Genomic DNA, 23,795 nt, shown 5'->3' on the forward strand with positions numbered 1-23,795 from the left:
ACCACAGTTCATCTCCTTTATAATCCCTGTCAGTAAAATGATAGTACCCACTCGCCTTAGAGAGAAAGTTCTCAAATGGGGCCATGACTCTAGGCTTGGTGGACACCAAAGGGGTCCGTAAGACTACAGCGTTACTCATGCCAATACTTGTGGCCTCAGATGACCCAGGACATCTGGGCATATGTGGATTCCTGTCCCAACTGCCCCCTGCAACAAGCCATCCCACCAGCTCCCATCGGGATTTTGCCAATCTCTGACGGTCTCAGACAAGCCCTGGATACATATCACCTCCGTTCTCACCAGGAACTGTGGTTTGGTTAAACACGAGGAACCTTCACCTAAAGCTTTCCTCTAATAGATTTGGTGCCCGTTTCATCAGTCCTTATCCTATCCTGAGGCAGACTGGACCTGTCGCATACCAACGTAACTTATCTACTACCCTGCGAATCGACAATGCCTGCCATGTTTCATTACTGAAGCCCATGGTCCTTAAATGGAAAGACAAGCACCATAGTCTCCTCAGATCCTGATCCAGAATTAAATTTCAAAAGACTACAAGGTAAACTTTTATTATTTGATTTCTTGGAAGGGATATGGTCCAGAGAAGTACTCCTGGAAACCAGTGGGCATTGTCTAAGTTCCTCTCTTAACCAAAAGGTTCCACCAGCTCTTTCCCCATAAACCCTAAAGTGGGGGGGGACGGGGGGTAACTGTGACACCTCTCACCTCTAGTCTGAAGGGCCTCTGGCATCATGCTGCATCCAAGGAACATGGCTGAACTTCCTGCAACTCTTGAGCTCTGCTGGCTGGATTTCCTGTGACATGCACAGATGATATCACATCCTGCCTAGTATAAAAGGAAACTCAGAACTACTACTCAATGCCTTTGAAACAGATCTCCTGCTTGTTCTGCAGTGTTAATTGCTTCAGTGTGTTCCTAGTTTTGTTTCTGTGTGTTCTTGCCTTGCAGTAGTCCAGCCTTGACCTCTCCTATCTGTTCTGTTGCGTTTCTCCCTCAGGCCTGACTTCTCTTGCCTTGACCTCAGCCTGGACCTTGGAGTTCGCTTTACTGTCTCTGCCTGCCCTGACCTCAGCCTGGCCACTGACCTTGCTTTCTTCTACCTTCCTCGTACCCAGCCTGGAAAGCCCTGCCAGCCACCAGAAACTGCAGGCTGAATCCAAAGGGGCGACTGGTCAATCAGAAGATCTAGTCCCGTGGTGTATCGGCTGCCACCTGTTAAGGCCGAGCTTGTGCTTGCATAAGATACGCTGTCTAAACCTAACAGCGGCTCAAAGGCTCACTACCCTCACTCCATGTATGTGCTAGTGCTTGGATGAAAAAAGATTGAGGCGGGACCCAAATGGGAATTCCTGCACATGCTCAGTAGAGCAAAACCTCTACTAGCAATGAGAGGTCTGTTTGGTGACACTGGATGATGTCATCCACCTGTAATAGCTAATTCAGCCCTGCTTAACAAAAGAAAAGTCTTTCTACTTTGGCTGCCCTTAAACACAATGAGTATACTGATTCCTGCTTGAAGCTGGTATAATTTCAGTTAAGAACAAAAATGTTATCTCACAAAATTAAGGTAAATTAGTTTAAAATAAAACAGAACCATGTGCATAATAATACATAAATGATGTAGTAAAAAAAATCTTGAAAAACACCACACAAATAGCATTAAAAACCTTGAGTAATTTGTATAAAGATTCTGCTTTTAGCCCTGCCTGGAACAGATCCTTTCTGTGTTCATGGCCTTGTGGCTTCTTCTATAAGTAATGCATCTGAACTCCACATAAAAGGAAATGAAGGTTAACTGTACACAGGGAGGATTTCTCCTCCTTACTAGAATCCTATGGCAGGCTCTGCAAAGACTCCGAGAAGAGCGAGGAGTCTCCTGTAAATGCTATTAGTTTGCACGCATGGGTCAGAAAAATGAGAATAATCCAGTCATGTTTGCAGTTGCTTTCAGATAGCACCATGAGTTCAGTTTATTCCAGGTACTAAACAGGCATTTTTCTGACTTGGGGCCACACGCACTAAAGAGTCCCCCCTGTTTTGTGGTTAGGGGGGAAATGCCAACTACTTCTGACCCTAGCTTTGTTCCTTAACCTACATCACAGCAATAGCAGCAAAGTTAGAACTGTCCTGGGAACTTGAAAAGGGAAAGAAATAATTCACAGAAAGAGGTGGCTAGGCAGTCACTGCTTCCTATGCTGTGCATGGTGATTACTTGTGATTTTCTGTTATTGTAATTTGGATATTTTGTTATGCTTGCTTTTGTTTGCATTTTTTATGTATTTTTATTTACCACCTCCCTTAGGACATCATCTAGTAAGCTTTAATGTAAAAAAAAGTATCAATCTGCTTTGTCTCCAAGTTGAAGAATAACATGTTCCCAAATCCCAAGAGAACACTGTATTTTTATTTTAAAGTATTTATTTACTTTCAACATATTTATCTTCTGCCCAGTGGAAAAGGCAAGGGTAAATGAACACAAAAGCATGAAAGGCGGCACACAATCTTCATGTACTGGAAGGCCTGCTAGCAAAGCTTTGAGCTTGCAAGCTGGACCTCCTGGGCCTCAGCTGGTTCTGAATTTTAAAAAATGCTTGAATTTCTAAGTTTCTCAGTCGCTGATGGGGTTTATTGGATTACAGTTTTCGTTTTTAGTTACAAAAATTGTTTTAAAAAGTGTCTTTGTCTAATTGGGCCCGGCATCCTCCTTTAAGGCCTTAGATGTGCAGGTTTGTTTTTAATTACTATTAAGTGTAAATCAATCAATCAATCAATCTTCTCAGTTATTTCCAACACCTGAAATAACGGAAGACGCCCAGGGAAAATGGTTTGGATTTTCTTGCCTTGGTTACCTTTCACAGGCGGGGGTGGCACTGGCTGCAGAAGGATTTCAGAGCCACAAAGGGAAGAAGGGGCAGTTAGGGGAGCGCAGATTAGCGAGGGGCAGGTGAGAGCCGCGGAGCCCTCGCGGAGCGCTGGGGGCGTCGCGCGCGGCCCTTCCCCCTGGCGGAGGGGGGAGGAGGCTCCGCACCTGCGGCGGGAGGGGCACTTAGCCGGGCGAGGAGCGGCCGCCGCACGCCCCCTGCCCCCACCATGCAGAAGGGCTGGAAGAAGTACTTCGGCCAGAAGTCCCTCAACGAGGTCACCATGGACGAGTCCCTGAGCAGCCTGGGCTTGTACCGCAAGCTGACGGCCAAGGACGCCTCCTGCCTCTTCAGGGCCGTCTCGGAGCAGGTAGGGGCCCCCGAGGGGGAGGGGGACAGGACCCCTGAAAATAAGGAGAGGTCCGGCCCCGGGCGCTAAGGGTCGCCGCTCTCCCCAGTTAACGGGACTCTGAGGAGGGAGGGTTTGCAAGCCCAGGAACTGCCCTCCCTCCCTCCCCGGGACCGTCTCTTGCACCCTCAGGAAAAGCCCCTTTTTTTGGCCTGGAAAGGAGGGGAGCTGGCGTGCACACGCTCGAGCCGCCCGGGGGGGCTTCTTATGTCTGGGGCGCGTGCCTGGGACCCTCGTGCAGCGTGAGATGGGGGGGCAGGTGGCGAGGCGACCCGGAGCACCCGGGAGCCACGACCCAGGGGCCGGGGGCTTGTGAACGCCCTCCAGAGCCCAAACGGGCCTGGGGCTCGGCAGATCCTGCAAGCCAGGCTTTGGTTTGCTTTTTGTGTGTTTGCTTCTCCGGGACAGGCGTTGTAACTATCCGCGTATCCATTTTGCCACTTCCTGCCCCCGCTCCCAGTGCATGACCTTCACGCCCCCTAAATAACTCGGCACCACCTTGCCTTTAGCTTGTAACAGAGAGGGCTGCTGACCCCCTGGTGCAAGCAGTTCAGGATGACCATAGGCCGAGCTGACCCTCATGAGAGAGGCGGTAGCACATCCCTGCATCAGGAGGAGACGCTGCCTGCTAATCCGCCCTTTGGGCTGAGAATTTGTTTTTTTTAACCACAAGACACCCCCCCCCCCCAATCTGTTGCTGTCTTCCTTCTCTGTTTGCTTCTTTCTGGAGCAGGAAAGACTCTGGGTATTGTCAGGCGGTTTCCTGTTGGGATTCTGCTCCTTCCAACATTCTTGTTTCTAAAGTTTATGGAGAAATTTTAAAACTATAAAAACATGGCCATCATTGCGGCTGGTAACACAGCTCTGTGGGAGAAATCCTGTGCTGGTGCACACTCGTTTGCTATCCACATCCTTTGCAAGCGGTTTATGTTCCCAGACTACCTCGGTATCACACTGAACACCCCCCCAAAGATGTTTCATTTTTGTAAAAATGTTAAGCCTGGAGAGGCGCGGAGGGACCTCATCTCGGTGGATACCTTGGAAGTATCCCCTCCTGATCGGTGCCGCCTCACCTGTGGAAAGAGTGGGAATCGACCCTTTGACTCGTGGGGGAGCCATTAGGAATCATTTCTGTCAGCCGCAGAGCTTGGTCTGTGGCTCTCATCCTGGCAGGAGCATCCACCCCTGTTCATAGTGCAGCAGACCTGCTCTGCGTAGGCCATCGTCTTGGCTACCTTTTGCTCTTCCTTCCTTCTCCAGATTTTACGGGCTCCCCTATTCCGCATGCCAGGGCAGAGGAGAGGGCAGGTGGCCTGGAGATGCGACTTGCAGCTGTTTAAAAAAACAAAAAACAAACCAACAAAAGCATCCAATGTTAGGAGTGCGCCTGACTTTTTTCTGCTTCCACGTTTCAGCTCCTGGAAATGCTTGCGTGCACCACAGCTCCGTGTATGGTGGAGCCACCGCCTGTACACAGCTCTGTAACAGGGTTTCTCAGCCTTTAGGGAGGGGGGGGGAACACCTGAAATGGGGGAGGAGGCGTTCCCTTCAATGTCCGAAGAGCATGGGGGGGGGGGTCCTCTCCCTAGCTAAAATTGCAGAAGGGGGAAAGAAGCAGCCCCCCCCCCCCCCACACACACACACCTATTTCAGAAGTCTCTCCTGTGCTATTAACAGAGCCATCCTTGTTTTAATTACAAAAATTATGACACAAGGAGCCGTCCTGCAGTGAAGGGGAAGACGCCAGGTGGTCTCGCTGTAAATATTGGCAGTGGTGGGAGACGGATGCTGTCCTGTTAAGGAGCCTGATGTTTGCAGAAGCCTTTGTTGCTGCATAGCCAGCAACCCCTTGGGGATTTTATTTTATTTTTTGGGGGGGCAGTGTAGGACTCAGCATGACCACTGGGCTCAGCAGACTCTGCTGGCGGTAGTGAAAAGCTGGCGTGCAGGCAGTCTGTACCCACAGCAGAATGTGCAGCGCCCGGGACATTTCGGCCTAGGTTTAGGGCAGTGGAGAATGCCCCACTGGTGGCTGTGGGAGCCAGTAGTGCCCGCGTGTCAGCAGAGATAGCAGCTGCGGCATGGGTCTGTTTCCTCCTGCAATGACTGCCACTCTGCTGACCAGCAAAAAAAAATAAAATAAAATGCTGGCGATGCCCGGGACCAGTGGTTGAGAAACATTTTTCTTACACTGCTAGAATCTGAGAGTCCTCCAAAACATTTCAGTGTGAGCAAGAGAGCTGCATTATTTGTTAGGAAACATTCTTTGTTTTAAGTCGCTTACTCTGTGTCTGGTTTGTTTTTGTTTTTCAGTTGTTTTACTGCCAGATTCACCACATGAGCATCAGAAAAGCCTGTGTTGCCTACATGAGGGATAATCAGCAGTGCTTTGAATCGGTGAGAGCCTCTTCCTGCAGTGCTTGTGTAAGAGGGATGCAGGCTGTGTTACTTGTACGATTTTGGTTGCAGCTACCACAGATATCCTGCCCCTTGAGCTGGTTCCTGTCTTCTGTGGCAGTGAGTTTTCTTTGCTTGACTGAATGCAGGGACAGTAGCTTATCCAACAAACAAAAACACATTTCCTTTATTGGACTAAATACATTTCTTGACCAGTGTTTGGGAGTTATCTCTTCCTCTGACCCGAGGAAGGATTGTTAGCATTGCCAGAAAATAGGAGCAAAGCACTGGTTATATAATACAGTGGTAGGGGGAGGGTGATCAAATCATTTGTATTGGTATTTTGTTTTTCTTCCGCTCATAAAATCAACAGCGGGTGACTCTCTTACCTGCCATGGATCAAACATGCAATGTTTAAATCCAGCACAACACTTCACCTTCCCGTTTCCTCTGTCCCAAACGAATGAACCTGGAGGTGAAGTATTGCAGAGAGAGGCCGAGGACCAGGATGAATACCACTTGCTTGGTTAAATCATTCAGGACCATGCTTCTAGCCCGGAGAGGTATCGATGCCAGACCTTTAAAATACGGATTTCTTCCTATGCAGATCTGTGTTTTTTTTTCCCCTCCCCCAATAGTTTTCCATAACACACGCGGTACACTGCACCCCATAATAATTTCTAAAGTCCTGCCGGGAGGCCCAGGGGCTTTTAATAGCTGAGACTGTTGTATTCCCTTTTGAAGTTCCTGTAGTTTGATTAGGGTGTGTAATTTTCCTAATTGATCTTACCTAGGTGCTGCTAAATGCTCCCTCTTCCATTCTGTTTTACTAAGTGTGGCTGTATCTACATCTCGGTGGTAGTTTTTGAATATGTCGCACAATTCATTTAGTGTGCACTAATCGACCTGATTTATTTTGCATAATGGGAATAAATCTAGGTCCTCTCCACTGTCTGGTTAAACTTGCCAGCATTCATCCTGTCTTATTACCATAATGGAAGTATTTTTGTTGTTAAATTGGAGTGGTGATAAGGTGACATAGGCCGTAAAATTATTTCTGATATTAAAAAGTACCTGTTAAGTCCTTCTTTTTTTTTTTTTTTTTTTAGTCCATTCTGAAGTCCCTTTTTTAATGCACTACCGGACATACTTATCTGTCGCTTCTTATCATTCCCCCGTTGTATTCACGCGTCCGTCCACCCTTCCTGTTCGAGTCACAGTTGTAGTGTAATCTGTGATTCACTTGTCTGTTGGGGACTTTCCATCTTTTGCGCTGACCTGAAGAAGGAGGCGTGTTGGTCTCTGAAAGCTTTGCCAAGGAATATTTGAGTCTAGCACGCAGGGAAAGCATGCAGAGACCTGGCGTTGGAAATGCTTTCTAAAATATCTTTTGTGGAAGGGGGGGTGGGGAGTTTGGGAGAGGGAATGGAGAGTATGGGTGTAGGTAGGGCAGGAGTACAGGGCAGTAGGCAGCCAGGGTTTGTATTTTTTAGCCTGGGTAGGGGTTGTGCAGGTGGGTGGGGAGGAGTTTGATGGAGAGGCTGAGGTTTTTTACTTAGGGTATGGCTGTGTAGGTGTCAGGGTGGGGTTTATTTTTTGGATATGTTTTGGTGGGGGAGTTGAGTGGGTTTTTTTGTATTTGAGAAGGGGGGGGAAGATGAATTGAAAAGCTCTGTCGTTTATTTTCCCTGTCTCTGTGTAGGGGTGTAACAAGGGGGTTGAATGTATGTGTAAGCATTTGCCAGTTGCTTTATTTAAGAACATAAGAGAGGCCACACTGGGTCAGACCAAGGGTCCATCAAGCCCAGCATCCTGTTTCCAACAGTGGCCAATCCAAGTCTCAAGTATCTGGCAATTACCCAAAAACTAACCCCTTTCAGGATGAGAAAACAGAATACAATAGGCTTTCTGACGAATATATTCGGGATGGACCAGAAAGGAGTTAGATAGCAAACCTTTTTTAAACCCAGTTACATTAACTACCATCACCACATCCTCTGGCAATGAATTCCAGAGCTTTGAGTATTGAGTGAGAGAATTTTCTTAGATTTGTTTTAAATTTTATTTATTTGTAGCTTTTATATACTGACATTTGTTTAGTAACATCACATCGGTTCACATTCAACAATATTTCGTAACAGTGCTCAATAAACATAGGGATTAGCAGCAGTGTTTTACAAATAACATTCCAACTTGAGAATAATATTTACTTGCTGACTTCATGGCGTGCCCCCTAGTCCTTCTATTATCCGAAAGAGAAAATAACCTATTCACATCTACCCGTTCTAGACCTCTCATGATCTTAAAGACCTCTATCATATCCCCCCTCAGTCGTCTCTTCTCCCAGCTGAAAAGCCCTAACCTCTTTAGTCTTTCCTCATAGGAGAGTTGTTTCATTCCCCTTATCATTTTGGTTGCCCTTCTCTGTACCTTCTCCATCGCAATTATATCTTTTTTGAGATGGCGGCGACCAGAATTGTACACAGTATTCAAGGTGCGGTCTCACCATGGAGCGATACAGAGGCATTATGACATCCACTGTTATTCTCCTGCCCTCTCTCTCTCTGTGCCTGAAAGAGTGAGGTGAGGCATTTTGTATGGTTTGCAGGTCAGCTAACAGTTTAACTTTTCAGAAAGAATGTAGGAGATAACTCTTTAGTGAAGCTTTTAAAACTATTAGTTTAGATTTTTTATGAAGACTCTTGCTTATTTTAGCAGGATTATTTAGTAAACATCTCTAAATTATTGGTTTAGCATTCTTTATGTACACAGAGCTAACTTATAGACCGATACAGTACAGTGCGCTCCAGAGTGCACTGTTAATCTGCCCTTGGACGTGCGTTTTCCCTTACCCCTTATTCAGTAAGAGGAGGGCGGAAAACGCGCGTCCAACCCGCGGCACCTAATAGCGCCCTCAACATGCAAATGCACGTTGATGGCCCTATTAGGTATTCCCGTGGGATACAGAAAGTAAAATGTGCAGCCAAGCCGCACATTTTACTTTAAGAAATTAGCGCCTACCCAAAGGTAGGCGTTAATTTCTGCCGGCACTGGGAAAGTGCACAGAAAAGCAGTAAAAACTGCTTTTCTGTGCACCTCTGACTTAATATCATAGCAATATTAAGTTGGAGGTCCCGAAGGGTAAAAAAAATTTAAATTGGGCCGGCGGCTGTCGGGCCGAAAACCGGACGCTCAATTTTGCCGGCGTCCGGTTTCCGAGCCCTGGCTGTCAGCGGGCTCGAGAACCGACGCCGGCAAAATTGAGCATCGGCTGTCAAACCCGCTGACAGCCGCTGCTCCGGGCTAAAAGGAGGCGCTAGGGACGCGCTAGTGTCCCTAGTGCCTCCTTTTCCCCGTTTCTACCGCACCACCTAACTTGAATACTGAATCGCGCACACCAGTGAGTGACCGGTGCGTGCGCTGGGAGAGCGGGCGTTCGTCTGCTCTCCCGCGTACTTTACTGAATCGGCCTGTAAATGTTATTTATCAGGGTCTTTTGTCTTATATTGCTTTATTTTTAATGTGAGTTAGATTGTTTCATTGTGTGTTGTACATTTTTATTGTAATTTTTATTAAGGATATGTTTATTTTGGTATGATTTATAAGCGGAGCTTTCTTTAGAGAAGCATCTCAAAAAATGCAATCAATAGATAGTTTGAACAGTTTCCCATTGTAATCAATGGGGAATCTATTTTTTTTTTTGTTTCAGAGGCTGAGTTCTGATACCAGTGATTGATTCTGGTTTTCAAGATTTTCCCACATTTTTCCTGTATGCAAAACTTGGTGAATTTCTGTCCCTTTTTTCTTTTTTCTTTTTTTTTTGTTGTGCCTACAGACTGATGCGTTGGGACACCCATTCCTTTTTTCAAAATTTTAACATTTCCATATGCTGGAAAGCATAAGGTATTGCCTTGATTTTTATTTCCATGTATTAAACCTTTTCTTTCTCCCAACGACTTCAGAACAGTCCTTCAACTACTTATCTTCTCCAACCTGGACTACTGCAACCCCCTGCTATTCAACTTACCTCTCACCACCATCCGACCACTCCAAATCCCCCAAAACTCAGCTGCAAGAGTACTCACTGGATCTAAAAAACACGATCACATTACTCCTACACTTATATCACTACACTGGCTCCCAATAAAATTCAGGATAGAATACAAAATACTATCCATATTACACAAAATAATATACAAAAAACAAACAAACTGGCTAAGTACATCTATAAAACTACACTCTCCAAACAGAAACCTCCGCTCAGCTAACAAAGGTCTATTAAAGATTCCACCTGCTCGTTCCAAACAACTCACCTCCACTCGGAAGAGAGCCATATCCCTAGGAAGTCCCAAACTCTGGAACACCCTCCCAACCGAACTCAGAACACAGCAAAATTTAAAAACCTTCAAAAAAAGAACTAAAAACCTGGATGTTTACCAAAGCACCCAATGACTCTCAGATACTACTCCTCTCCTACTGGCCCCATGCGAACGTGGAACCAATGCAAGCAAGTAATAGATCACATAATTGAACCTGTATAGTTTGACATCCGAACCACGGCTATAAAGCCTACAATATCTATGTTAACAATCGCATGAATCTTTTGGACACCCTGTTAAACATCGAAACTTTGTAAACCGTTGTGATGGTGAAACGAGCGATGGTATATAAAACTCGATAGATAAAGTGGTCGTAAGAAGGCTACCACCAGGCCCAGCGCTGGGCAATCTGGAGGCGGGGCACCCTGGTCTTTTGCTGGGGTCCCCGTCTGGCACAGTTCATGAGCTTACTATGCATGTTACTGATGGTGTACTGACGCCCTGTCTCACTTGCCCCTTCCGATTGCCCTGGCTACCACACCACTTTCTCCGAGTTCCTAGAATGAATGCATACATAAGGTAAAAAGCTGGCTCAAGAATCTCAATTTTCCACAACTGGGAAACAATCATTTAAGCAGCTGTTTTTGGTTTTTTTTTCTGTTGCATACTTGTCTTACATTTCCATCTTTGTTTTTCCACATTTAACTTTTATTTTTTTTTTGGCTAGTTGGGTTGTGGATACTGGAACATATGAACCAATAGTCAATGTTGTCTAAAGTTGATTCTTTTGTGACTTTCCCATCCCATTGGAAGCGACCTCCACGTCTCTGTAAACGATTGGAACAGTTCATGTGTGTTCTGCGCTCAGGCATTTAGATAACATGCTCTATGGGGGGGGCGTGATAACCATTGACCTGTTTAACCTTTGCAGCACTGTGTATATCAGCAATATGTAATTCTTAAAGAACAGCAAACTCGAGCTCATGGTTTTGTTTTGCTTTCTAGTATGTTGAAGGGCCATTTGAAAAGTACCTGGAGCGACTGGATGATCCCAAGGTAGATTTCAGTAAAATACTGTACATTAACATAGTGCCTGCCACTCTTCCACACCTGCTCCGTCTTAAATTTTCTTTAAATTTCAGGAGACCTGTTTGACTGTGCACAGTTCTCCTCCATGATGCATAGAACTGAAGGTCAATAAAGCAAGCAGGTCGGAGGTGGCAGGCACGGCAGGGGGACAGCATTGTGCTCCCGTGGCTGCCCCTGCTCGCCCGATCACATTGGGAATGCCACTTGCGCAGGGCTGAGAGGGTGCAGAGCCCTGGTTGTCCTCCCGCAGAGCATGGTCCCTCTGCTTCAGTCTTGCAGCCGGTGGCTTCTCCGGAGCGCCACTGCTCCTGTGCTTGTGGCCCATGGCTCTGTGGCTGCTTTCCTCGCCACAGTTGAGATGCAGAGGAGCAAAGATGGAACGGTTTGAAGTTGGGGAGAGGTGGGAGGAGATCATGAGAAGGGAGGTGAGATGGAGGGCTTGGAGGTATTGGGGAAGAGGTAGGGAGAAAGGGGAAATAGAGGGTCTGGGAGGTGTAGGGGAGTCAGAAAAATGGAGGGCTGGAAAGAGTGGGGTAGAGTCAGGGAGATAGAAAGTATGAAATGGGGGAAAAGGAGGGCTCAGAGGGATCAATAGGGAAAGTGAAAGAGTGGAAAATGGGAGAAAGCTAGAGAGCATTAGTTGGAGAGAAATGAGATTAAAGAAATATCTGAGATGGATGCAAAGGGGGGGGTTCCAAGATGGTGGGGAGGGGGAACGTTGCAATCAAGGGGGCCGATGCAAAAACAAAATGTGCTGAAAGCTGGCACCGAGTGTTCAGCGCCCACTTTCCTAATGAGCCCCTAGGCACCTCTCCCGGGGGCACCATGCAGTATTTTAATTAGGGATCATTAGGAGGCGCTAGGGTTGATTGCATGCTCTTAGTGCCTCCTTGATAACCGGCGTCTGGGAGCAGTCGGCTGGCCGTGGCTGACCACCGGTTAAGAAAATGGACGCTGAATTTATCGGCATCCGTTTTCCTAATCAGCGCACAGCCATGGATTTGGAAAATGAGCGTTGGTCAACTGAGCATCCGTTTCCTGAACCTGACCACCAGCACTTTCAAAAAAAATGTATTTTAATGTTTCATTCCTCTGACTTAATATTGCCATATGATATTAAGTTGGAGGATGTACAGAAAAGCAGTATTTTCTGCTTTTCTGTACAACTTTTTGGGGGTGCTCAGAAATTAATGCCCGCTCCGGGCAGGCCTTACTTTCTGAGCGCAAAAATGTGTGCATTGGATGCACATTTTTTTGGTTTTGTTCACTGCATGTGGAGTGAATAACTAATAGCGTCGTCATCGTGCATTTGCATGCGATGCGCGCTATTAGTTTCCCAGCGCGTTAGACGCTAGTTGTGGAGGCGCTAATCCCCTTATAGCATAAAGGGATCACAACCCGCGTCCTACGTGGGTTAAACGGTGCGCTTGGCTGAGCTCGCTGTATTGCATCGGCCCCAAGGTAGGGAAACCTCCCAAAGTCTAGTATTTGAATTTTTGTGAAGTAGGGGATACACAAGACGTCTCCAGTGCTTAAAAAGGGGTACAGTAGTCAAGTTTGAGAAGCCCTTGGTGAGAGTATAACATTGGGGAGGTGTTTAGAGAGGGGTCTTGCTGTGTCCCCAGCCCTGGTTTTATCAATAGGTACCTGTTATGTCTGTGCCTAGGGTGTTAGGCATTTAGAGGCTGCAGGTGAGCCAAGGTTTCCTGCCTTCCAACTTTGCTGAATCTTATTCAGCAGACCTTGATAGGAGGTGGGGTGGGTGGTGTGTGAAAGCACCCAGGAGCGGCAGAATCCTATATCTGTCCCAGTCAGAAGGACAGCGAGGGGGTGTGCGGCAGAAGTGTGACAGGAGCTGGTGTGTATGTGAACGCTGCTGATGTGGCCCCTCGAACTGGAATGAGGCCATTTCACAAAGGCCATTTTGACTGGACCGGTGGCCTGGGGGTGGAAAGGCCCCGTGTGACCATTCTCCAGAGACATCCGGGCCCCACCAGCGAGGGCTGAGAACTAAATAAGAGTTCATGGCAATAGAAAGACTCCGTCACTCTGAGAGGAAACCAATGAGGCTTAGAACTCACTCTCTTGATTAATACATTTGGCTGTCAGATGGCTTTAGTAACTGATGCCGTGGTATTTTGAGTGTGGGCGGGCATGGCTTCACGTAGGCTGGCACAAGCACATCAATGACCCATATTTGGGTTGTAAAGGAGAATTTAATGTGAGCTGTGGGAGGAGAGTTAACCGTTCTCTGAGGTTGAGTTGGCCTTGGGAGATAGCGATGTCTTGTTGAACGGGGAGCAGTAGAAGCCTGGTCTTCTGTTTTCTGCCATCAAGTCTACTTGGATCTGAATTTCTTTTCCCTGCAGGAAAGTGCTGGTCAGCTGGAAATAAATGCCCTGTCTTTGATTTATAAGTAAGTCAGTCTGTCTTATTTTTCTTCTTTCAATAGTCATGTGGCCTCCAATCTTTCAGGACTAATACGTGAAATTTCCCTGGACCATTAAATAAAAACTGTTAATGTATTTATGCATGTCACTGTATAACTCACCTAGGATTGTAGAGATTTTAAATAATGACTTAAACTGAGTTCTTGAGGAAATGTTGATGGTGGGCTGTGGCCCCTGGCCCTCGCTCTGCCCCCTCCTGCTCTCTGACTTGGGAAGGAGCTCGCAGCACCCAGATGGTGACAGTCGCCTTGGTATCTAGATCTGACCTCCTCAGAAGCAAAATGAACTCCTTGCATTGAGTGGGTGACCCTTGCATTGTCACTTCTGATTTTACTGTCCGTGGATGAGCCATTTTTGTAGACTGAGTCCTTCCTGATGCACGGCACATGGCTGTTAGTATGATGCGTCCCTGTGCATTGCAGGATGTGGTGTTCGTTTAGATGTGCCATGTGGCGGAATTCCTGTCCCTTGGTAAGGATAACAGTTTGACAGCTCTAGCTCAGGAGTCCATAGGCTGTTTGTTTCTCTTTTGCTTCCAGTCGAGACTTCATCCTGTATCGCTACCCTGGGAAACCGCCCACTTATGCAACAGACAATGGCTTTGAAGAAAAGGTAAATGCAAGGCGCTTGGTGTAGTCTCCTTTCCATAAATACCAAATGCAGTGTCTTAAGGGCAAGCGTCCCTCTGCTGGAAGTAAAATGAGGAAACTGCACAGTTACAAGAACAAAACCGCCCCCGTCTCTGAGAGTTAATCTTTTTTTATGTCTGTTTAAAAAAAAAATTATATATATATATATATATATATATATATATATATATATATATATATATATATATCTTTGTTGTATTACATTAGTCCAAGAAAAAGGTAAATGCTATATATATTTTTGCTTGTGTGTGCTCACCTTGTCTTTCTGGGCATTCAGATGGACTTGCATGGCAATCCCAGCACCATTTTTAGTAAATATAGCAATGAAGAAAAGTGGTGGTGGTGCTTTGTGAGGAAGTGCTGGACCCTGAAGTGTCAGCTGGGGGAGGGGGATGCGCTCTTGTGAGACTGAAGCCCCCTATCTCCCCCCCCCCCCCCCCCCCCAGCAGCTCAGGTCGCTGCACTGATTGATTTTTACTGTTACCTTTCCCGCTGCTTCTTCCACTCCCAGCCCCTTCAGTTGAACACCTTTTGATCTGGCAGGACCGGCACCAAACACAAATGTTTGTTTATTACCGGGCTTTATTTCTCAGCCCCTACTCTCGTACCCGGAGGGAGGTGCAGGGGTTTCTTAGTAGCTTACATCTGTGGGATAGAAAACATGAAGAGCCGTGAATTGTGGGGGCCAGACTTATGAGGAAGAGGGTGGTGTTGCAGGGTAGGTAAGGGGCCTGTGATTGTAAGGCGGGGATGTAGACGGGTGCTGTGGCATGCAGTGTGTGTGTATATATACAGTGTGGTGGGGGTCCTATATGAGCTGTGCACAAATAGGCAAGGTCCATTCCCTGAACGTACCTGGATCAGTCCAGACCCAGCAGAGGGAGGCAGAGAAACGTTCCAATGACTCTGAGGTATCCCCTGGGGCACCACCTGCAGTCCCTCAGTATTTCTCTGTCTCCCAGCAGAGGTGGACGTCCCTAACCCTGTGGTGGCTTATTTTTTAGGTAGTTTAGCAGTTAAATTTTGGTGGCTTTCTTTTTCTCTTTAAGAGAGGCTGTTCTTTTCATTTGTTATTTCAAAAAAAAGTTTCTTCTCAGCCGTTTTCACTGCCTCCCGGGAGGTTGCCAAGTCCTGGGAGGACTTATCCCTCCTGGTTCTGAGGCTGCAGGAGTTGGGGAGGTTTGAACCCAACAACCACACCTGGCAGGGGTGATACCAGGGGACCCGGCTCACTCACCCTATTGGAGCAGCTCCTGGGGTCCGCGCCATTTGGTCAGGTAAAAATTATTTTCTGACAGCTGTATCGTGGTTTACGGTGTTCGGTGGGCCCCCATGCCTTTGTTTTTCACCAGGGTTTCTTTTAATTTTTAGTTTAATTTGCGCCGTTTTCTTTATAAAGCCGCGGCCTGACGCACGCACGCGTCTCTCCAGAGAGAGTCTCTGTTCGGCCTGCCTCCCTGGGGGGGGGGGGAAGGCTCGTCTAGTTTGCCGGTGAAATAAGTGACTTGGCCACCTCGTGCGGCCCCGAAACCTCAGCGCGGCTGCTCCCCTGCCCCGGTTCTATTTCGCTGCAGTGCTGGAACTCAAGCGCTTTTATCTTCTCTGAGGGCGGTGACACAGCAAGTTATTCGGGGTGCTTCGGACCCGCCTCCATTGTCGCCGCAGCCGGCGGTCCCTGGGGGGGGACAAGCCGTGAGATACAGGGGCATGTTTATCTGATGACAGCCTGGAGGAGATTCCAAATTCTTCTTCTTCTGCATTCTCAGGATATTTTATTTGTTTTCTTCGCAAAGCTTACAAATCTAGGAAGTTTCATAAACATAAGTCTCTCATCTGGACAGGGTTTAAAGCCACGCTCCTCCAAAAGGACTAGATCTAAGGATTTGGGAGTTGAGTCAGCTCCGAAGCGTCCCCTTCATCCAGGTCCGGATCAGTCAATTTTTTCTTCTTCAGAGGATTCTGAGCATGTCTTGATGGAGACCCTGCTTTGGGCTCTAGTTTAGACCCTCACGTTACGGATGGGGATGATCCCAAAGTAGTCCATCTGTTTAGAAGGGAGGAACTTAGTCCTTTAATTCCAGCGATTTTATTGGAATTGGGTCTGGAGGCTCCGGCAAAGGATTCTCGGATGGGTAACATTAATCCAGTGTTACTTGGCCTTAGGGGTCCAACGACATCTATTTCCTTTTCATCTTTCTCTCACTGACCTTTTGTACAGGGAGTGGGATACTCCTGAATTAGGTCAAGGTAGCATGAGCCATGGAAAAATTGTATCCATTACCTGAGGAGGCTTTGGAAATTTTAAAATTTCCTAAGGTGGATGCTGCTGTGTCAGCTGACACTAAGAGAATGACTATTCCAGTGACTGGAGCTACGGCTCTTAAAGATCTACAGGATCATAAGCTGGAGGTTCAGCTTAAGCGAATTTTTGAGGCTTCTGCTCTCGGTGTATGGGCGGCCATGTGTAGTAGCTTGGCTTTGCGAGCTGGCCTAAGATGGGTCCAGGCTTTACAAAACAATTCTTCCCTCTCTGAAGAGGAAGTTGTACAGGCTGGTAGACTGAAAGCTACAATTGCTTTCAGCGCAGATGCTTTATATGATCTCCTTAGGACCTCGGCTCGCTCTATTGTTGCTTCAGTATCGGTTTGCAGACTCCTCTAGTTGAGGAATTGGTCTGCTGACGCATCCTTCAAAGCTCAGTTAGGGGCTTTACCCTTTAAGGGAAAATTACTATTTGGTAAGGAATTGGAAGATTTAATTTTGTCCCTAGGGGAGAATAAGATTACAAATTACCAGAAGACCGACCTAGACCTCGAAGCTCTTTCTCATCTCGCCCTCTTTTTCGATCCAACAGAAAATTTCGTTCTTCTCATCCTTCAGCTCCTCCAGCTAAGCAGTCTTCAGGTAGACAACAGAATTGGTCTCACCCTTTTCATCCCTCAAGTCAAAACCTCGCTAAGTAATAGGGCACTATCCACCGCAGGTCCTACCCATTGGAACACCCTACCACCAGAACTCAGACAAGACTCCTGCCAGATTTCTTTCAAGAAAAAACTGAAAACATGGCTATTCAGCCTTGCTTTTCCTTGAAGGCCCACAATGTACTACCCACGACAACTTTGGTTCTATATGTTATTAATTCACCCCTAAATCCTCCCCTATCTTACACCTTCCTTTCTATTCACCCCTCCATCCTATCCTCCATACCCCGTGTCTGCCCTCATTCTACCGTCCCAGTATTCCTTCTCAATCCAGACAATCATTCGCCTGATTTCGTTTTAACATTAATGGCACATTTACTCACATTCTGTATAAGAATTGTTACCAAAGGTTTCTAAATGTTCAAATGTTTAATTGTTCCTAGTTGTTTATGTAATGCTCACAAGCACTCTTATTTGTTCCATGTTCTTTGTTCCATGTAATGCTCTTAGACAAGTTGAATTGTTTCACTGTAAACCGGTTTGATTTGCATCCAATGCAAGAAGATCGGTATATAAAAAAACAAAAATAAATAAATAATAATACTCTGCAGTTGGTTCCCTGGGCCTTTGCGTATATGAGACCACTTTAGTCTGCATTGCTTTCACGCTGGAATCCGGTTTCGGAACTATACCACCTTCCCCTTCCTCTTACAAAGACTGCTCGTTCCAGCCTAGATTGGTGGTTATGATCAGCGAATCTACAGCAGGGAGTACCTCTAGAGATTCCGGAATGGACTGTGGTTACTACCGACACAAGTCTTTCAGGCTGGGGAAGTGGTATGTCAGAGAACATGTGTTCAGGGACAGTGGTCCAAAGAGGAAGCGCAGTGGTTGATCAATCAGAGACCAGAGCGGTACGCTTAGCCTTGATCGCTCTTCAACCTCTCCTATGGGGGAAGTCGGTACGGATTCTTTCCGACAATGCGACCACGGTAGCGTACATCAACCGCCAGGGAGGAACCCGAAGCTTCCTGGTAGTGCAGGAAGCACAACAGCTGATCGCCTGGGCGGAACAACATCTGCTCAGTATTGCAGCCTCACACATTGCCAGGGTAGACAACGTTCAAGCCGACTTTCTCAGTCTGCATCATCTCGACCCAGGCGAGTGGGAACTGTGCGAGGAAGCCTATCAGATGATATGCAACATATGGTCCACACCGGCAATGGATCTCATGGCCACATTTCAGAATTCCAAAGCCCTTCGGTTCTTCAGCCGCAGAAGGGAAAGAGGAGCGGAAGGAGTAGACGCTCTGGTACTTCCTTGGCCAAAGGATGTTCTTCTGTGTTTCCACCCTGGCCTCTAATCGGCAAGGTCCTGTGTCGGATAGAAGTTCAGCAAGTCGACATTGTTTTAGTGGCTCCGGAGTGGCCATGCTGTCCATGGTTCGTGGACCTGGTCAGTCTAGCTCTGGACGGTCCCCTGCGATTTTGGGATCTGCTGTGCCTTCTGTCTCAGGGTTCGGTTTGTCTGGAAGAGGTCGAACACTTCTCTCTAGCGGCATGGCTTTTGAGAGTCGTCGGTTAAAGATAAAGGTTACTCAGATGCTGTGGTAACTACTTTATTACGTTCTAGAAAACAGTCTACATCTTTGGCTTATGCGAGGGTGTGGAAGGTTTTTGAGTCATGGTGTACTGAGCATCAATTAGATCCGGTTCACTCTTCTGTATCGGATATTTTATCTTTTTTACAAGATGGGTTAGCCAAGGGTTTGTCCTGCAGTTCCTTACGTATCCAAGTTGCAGCGCTTGGATGTGTTAGGGATAAGGTTCGGGGATTATCCTTGGCTACGCATCCGGATGTAGCGCGTTTTTTCAAGGGCGCACAACATCTACGTCCTCCGTTTCGGAACCCTTGTCCTGCTTGGAGTTTGAACTTGGTTCTTAGGGCTCTGTGTGCGGCCCCCTTTGAACCCCCTTAAACATGAGACTTTGAAAGATCTTACGTTGAAGGCGGTCTTTCTTGTGGCTATTTCTTCAACTCGTAGAATTTCGGAGTTACAGGCCTTGTCCTGCAGAGAGCCTTTCTTAGAATTTCTGATGCTCATTAAGGACTGTACCATCTTTTTTACCTAAGGTAGTATCTTCTTTTCATTTAAATCAGTCAATAGAGCTTCCTGCTTTTCCGTGTTTATTTAGAACTTTTTTTATACCGACATTCATGTGCAAAGAACATATCAGATCGGTTTACAATGAAACAAAACAAGCATAAACGAATGCATTACATAGAACAGGGATAAATAAACTGGGAAACAAACGGGTACAAATAAGTGCAGGGCTCTTCAGTATAGCAAGGAACTGTAATGTCTCATAACTGAGGAAACTAACATGGGAGCAAAGTTAACTGTGAGAGGAATTACGTCATGAGAGAGAACAAAACAAGAAGCAGGGTGGAAAAGGACCAAAACCAGAGAGGGGGATGGGGAGGGGCGGAGAACATAATCCAAAGTGAATAGAGATAAGAGAGTTAAAATACAATAAAAGAATTAGGATCAGAATTGGGGAGAGAGTTTTCAATGCTATGAATGGATCAGGTGAACGAGACAACAGTTGAGAGCTTGAGAGCAAGTCCGGATGTTGACGAGCCTCAAGGGAAGGGTAGGTCCTTAGTGGGTTAAGGAAAGGCTTGACCGAAAAGCCAAGTTTTGAGTGTTTTTTTTTTTTTTTTTTTTGAAGGTTGTGGTGCATCTTTCTTGCCGGAGATCAGGCAGGAGAGCATTCCATTGCGGAGGGCTAGCTGTGTTTACTGAGAGAGGATTTGGCAGGTGGGGTGTAGAGCGTGTTTCTGTAAGCAGCTCTAATCTGGAGGGTTCGTAGGGACGAAGAGGGATATTGAGGTCGAGAGGCGTGAGATTGTGCAAGGCTTTATGAATAACCATTAAGACTTTGTATTGGATTCTATATTTGATCGGGAGCCAATGTAGGTTCCGCAGGATGGGTGTTAAGTGGTCTTTTTTGTTGGTTTGGATCCTTCTTCTAAGGATCTTAAGAAATTGAATGTGCGACGAGTACTGTTGCATTATCTTGAAGTTACCAACAGTTTTCGTTTGTCTGATCATTTGTTTGTTTTGTGGAGTGGCCCTCGTAAGGGTCATAATATTTCCAAGGCTACGATTGCTTGTTGGTTGAGACAATTCGATCAGCTTATCTTCTGGCTCGTCGAGATATTCCTGAAGGTTTGAGAGCTCATTCCACTAGGTCGCAAGCTACGTCCTGGGCGGAATGTCAATTAGTTTCTCCTCAGGAGATTTGGAAGTCATTACACGCTTTTGCTCGTCATTTCCGCTTAGATGTCCAGGCTCCAAGTTCGACAGCCTTCGGAGAGAGTGTTCTCCGAGCGAGACTCTCTGGGTCCCACCCCAATTAAATCAGCTCTGGTACATCCCAGGGTCTGGACTGATCCATGTATGTACAGGGAAAGGAAAATTGGTTCTTACCTGCTAATTTTCTTTCCTGTAGTACCATGGATCAGTCCAGACGCCCACCCTTTTATGTCTGTGTATCACAATTATCTTTTTGGAGAGTCCGCTTGTTCACTGTTTTGGTTTTTAAACCGCTTTTCATGCTGTCTACTTTTCTTAATGTTTTTCTTGTTTATTCCCAAGATTGTTTGGGGGGATTCTGCTTCCATTTAGGATTTGTGAGTTGGAAGTTCGTTATGCTGTTTAGATAGCTAGTTAGTATTTTAGTAGTTACATTTCTGCTTTGATACTGTTCAATACTGATGGACTGCAGGTGGTGCTCCAAGGGTATACGTCAGTCAGTAGAATGTTTCTCTGCCTCCCTCTGCTGGATTGGTGACATAACTCAGGGTCTGGACTGATCCATGGTAGTACAGGAAAGAAAATTAGCAGGTAAGAACCAATTTTCCTTTACATGCATAAAACCTTTTGAAAATTATCTGCAATAGATTTAATCGGGATGAAAACACAGTAGCACATTTCTCAGTTGTGAGATTGTAGATGCACATGGATCCATCTGTGCGGTGGTAATGGTATGACGTGACAGTACAGAAGATGGTGTTGACGGCACATGAACCACTTTTTCTTGCAGATTTTGCTTTGCTCTTCCAGTAATGGCCATTATGACTCCGTGTTCACCAAACAGTTTCAAGGAAATGCTGCTATATGCCAAGGTACAGGAATTTAAAAAAAAACATTTTTTATTTAGCAGATGAGAAACGTCCTTTATTGCATAAATTGAATAAATTGACTTAAAAAGCTAGTTAAGAGTAATGTGCTGTACAATCATAAATGTATAGCTTATTTTCTTTAAAGTAAAAATGCAGAGAAGGAATTGGAACATGTACTGTAATCTAAGTGTGTAAGATTTTTTTAATTGGCAATTTTACTGTAATGGTGTAGTCTGGTTTTATGATTTTAAAAAGGATTGTAACTTTTTCACACACTTGGAATTTTACACCTTGTTTAATTACCTAATTTTATAGTGGACAGACATTGAGTGAAGAACTGTTCTTCGCTCAGTGTCTAACATAATCACCATGATGGTTGCCGAGGCACATTTTTTTTTTTTTAATAATGATGTATTGCAAGGCTGAAGGAAAGAGGTATAACTCGACTGCCATCACCTGGATTAGTATGGGTTAGAAGCTTGGCTCTTGGTGGCACTAGAATTATTGCTAAGTGTTAACGTGTGTGATGCCTGAGTTTGAATTGTCAGCTGAAAGTGTTAGTGTTACCATAATGAGTCATAAATACTTACGGGTGTGAGAAATATTGTCCAGTCTTAGTGCTAAGTTTCTGTTAATTGATGCTAACCCAGTCACCATTAGACGATTGTTTTGGAGCAGTCAGGATCTCATAGTTTATGTACTACTGCTTAGTACATCAATATAAAAGTAATCACAAGCTGCAAATAATCCTCGAGTAAAACAGGATAGAATTGTACATAATGAGTTGTGGTGATATGTGGAAATGTGATGGAAGGAACTTTCAGTTCTGAAGTATTTGGTAAAGTAAATGGTTTGCCATTGTGATGATGAACATCACACAGTGTGTGGTCAGGTTTCACTTCTCGGCAGAGCGTGTGTGTCTGCTAGAGGCAGAATTAATAGATTCTGTGTGTGAGGCTGTAGATCACATTTCAGGTGGAGCGGAGAGTTCTTGGAGGTAGAATCTTTTTATACCATAGTAATGTGATGTAATGTCCGGTTTGCCAGCTGTGTTGTACGAGACTCTGTACAAAGACGTGTTTGCGGTGGATGAGGAAGAGTTGAGGTCTGCGATCGAGCTCTTCCGGAGTGGCGCCAAGAAGAACAGAAACAGTACCTCCATCGGGAGCGAGGATGCCGGCTATGACTGTCTGCCAGAGCGAGATCACAAAGCGCCATCTGAATATAGGTATTGTACACGTTCTGCCTCCTTTTTGAAAGAAGAAAAGTTGTACCTGATGGGAACTGGTTAAATGGGAAGAGTGGTTGCTTTCCTCACTGATAGCTTATCTTCCAAATTTGGATAGAGAGTAGTTGCCATGTTCTCTTAAACATATAAAGGGTCAAAACAAAAAAAAAAATCTTAAGGTGGTCTTTTTTTTTTTTTTAAATAGACTAGTTATTTTTTTGTTTTTTATTGACCCTTTGTTTCAGATTTTTCAAGGACATGTATTTATATAAAGACCGGTGGCACTTGACCTGGCTCAGAGTTGGTGCTGCGCAGTGGCATGCAGGACACCTGGGCTGAGCTCCTCAGGCTGGGTACCAAGGCAGTACTCGTAGGGTGGTGCCACCTTGTGCTCAGTCTTCGTGTGTGTCGTGTCCCCCCCCCCCCCCCCCCCCCCAGGTTATGGCACAAGCAATGGCCTGTATTTCTTGGCCAAGGTCTACTGCGATGGCTGAGCTAGATTTTGAGAAGGGGAGGGTACTGGTAGAGAGGAGTTATAAAATGGGGTGAAATAAATATCCCTGTTTTGTTGGCTACAACACAATGGTTTTTCCCGTTGAACCTGATACCCAAAGAAGGAAGAACAGTTGGTATTTGATGACTGGAACTGTTTCATGTGAAAAGGAAAAATGGCTGCAATTGTTCTTAATGGATTTTCAGATGTGGATTTACAGATGTCCAAACAGACCTGTAATCCTTTTATCAGAAAGAATGGAACTGAGATTCAGCTGACAGTGCACATTGACATTTTATAAATACTAGTATTTGGAAGGAGTTTATTTAACGAATCACTATTTCTTACTATGGCATATCATAGCGATGTATAATAAAACATTACAATACGCATGAAATTAGAAAAAAAATAAAACAGGATGTATACATAATAAAATAAGCTTAAACAGAAAAGTGAAAAGCAATTGTATGAAAAAGTCAAGAATTGTAAATGACATTGAATAGATTACATAATAAAATAAGCTTTAAAATGAGTTAGGTTAGAGTTGTAACCTTCTCTCAGCCTCTAAAGCCCTCGTTGTGTGCTTGGTTAATACTGACCTCTTAAGCTGCCTTTTTTTGTGGTAAAAATATGGATAATTCTAGCAGTTTGTGTTTAACATCTGTAATATGTGGACTAGAATGAGCTGTTGATTTTTGTAATTTTTTTTTAAAGTTGAATTATATATATATTTTTTTGAATCAGATCTTATATTTTTATGGGCATGT

At 45.5% G+C, this 23,795-nt stretch overlaps 1 protein-coding gene across 1 annotated transcript in view; it reads left to right on the forward strand.

Moving 5' to 3' along the window:
* Positions 1 to 23,795, forward strand: part of ALG13 (ALG13 UDP-N-acetylglucosaminyltransferase subunit) — a 116,222-nt gene that overhangs the window by 40,315 nt on the left and 52,112 nt on the right. The window contains exons 5-11 of the mRNA XM_029607981.1: positions 2,957 to 3,253; positions 5,606 to 5,689; positions 11,014 to 11,064; positions 13,467 to 13,513; positions 14,087 to 14,159; positions 21,229 to 21,310; positions 22,355 to 22,535. Of these exons, the coding sequence (XP_029463841.1) occupies positions 2,957 to 3,253; positions 5,606 to 5,689; positions 11,014 to 11,064; positions 13,467 to 13,513; positions 14,087 to 14,159; positions 21,229 to 21,310; positions 22,355 to 22,535 (815 nt within the window). The remainder of the gene's footprint in view (positions 1 to 2,956; positions 3,254 to 5,605; positions 5,690 to 11,013; positions 11,065 to 13,466; positions 13,514 to 14,086; positions 14,160 to 21,228; positions 21,311 to 22,354; positions 22,536 to 23,795) is intronic.

This window comes from Rhinatrema bivittatum, chromosome 6 (genome assembly GCF_901001135.1).
Source record: "Rhinatrema bivittatum chromosome 6, aRhiBiv1.1, whole genome shotgun sequence".
Classification (NCBI taxonomy): domain Eukaryota; kingdom Metazoa; phylum Chordata; class Amphibia; order Gymnophiona; family Rhinatrematidae; genus Rhinatrema; species Rhinatrema bivittatum.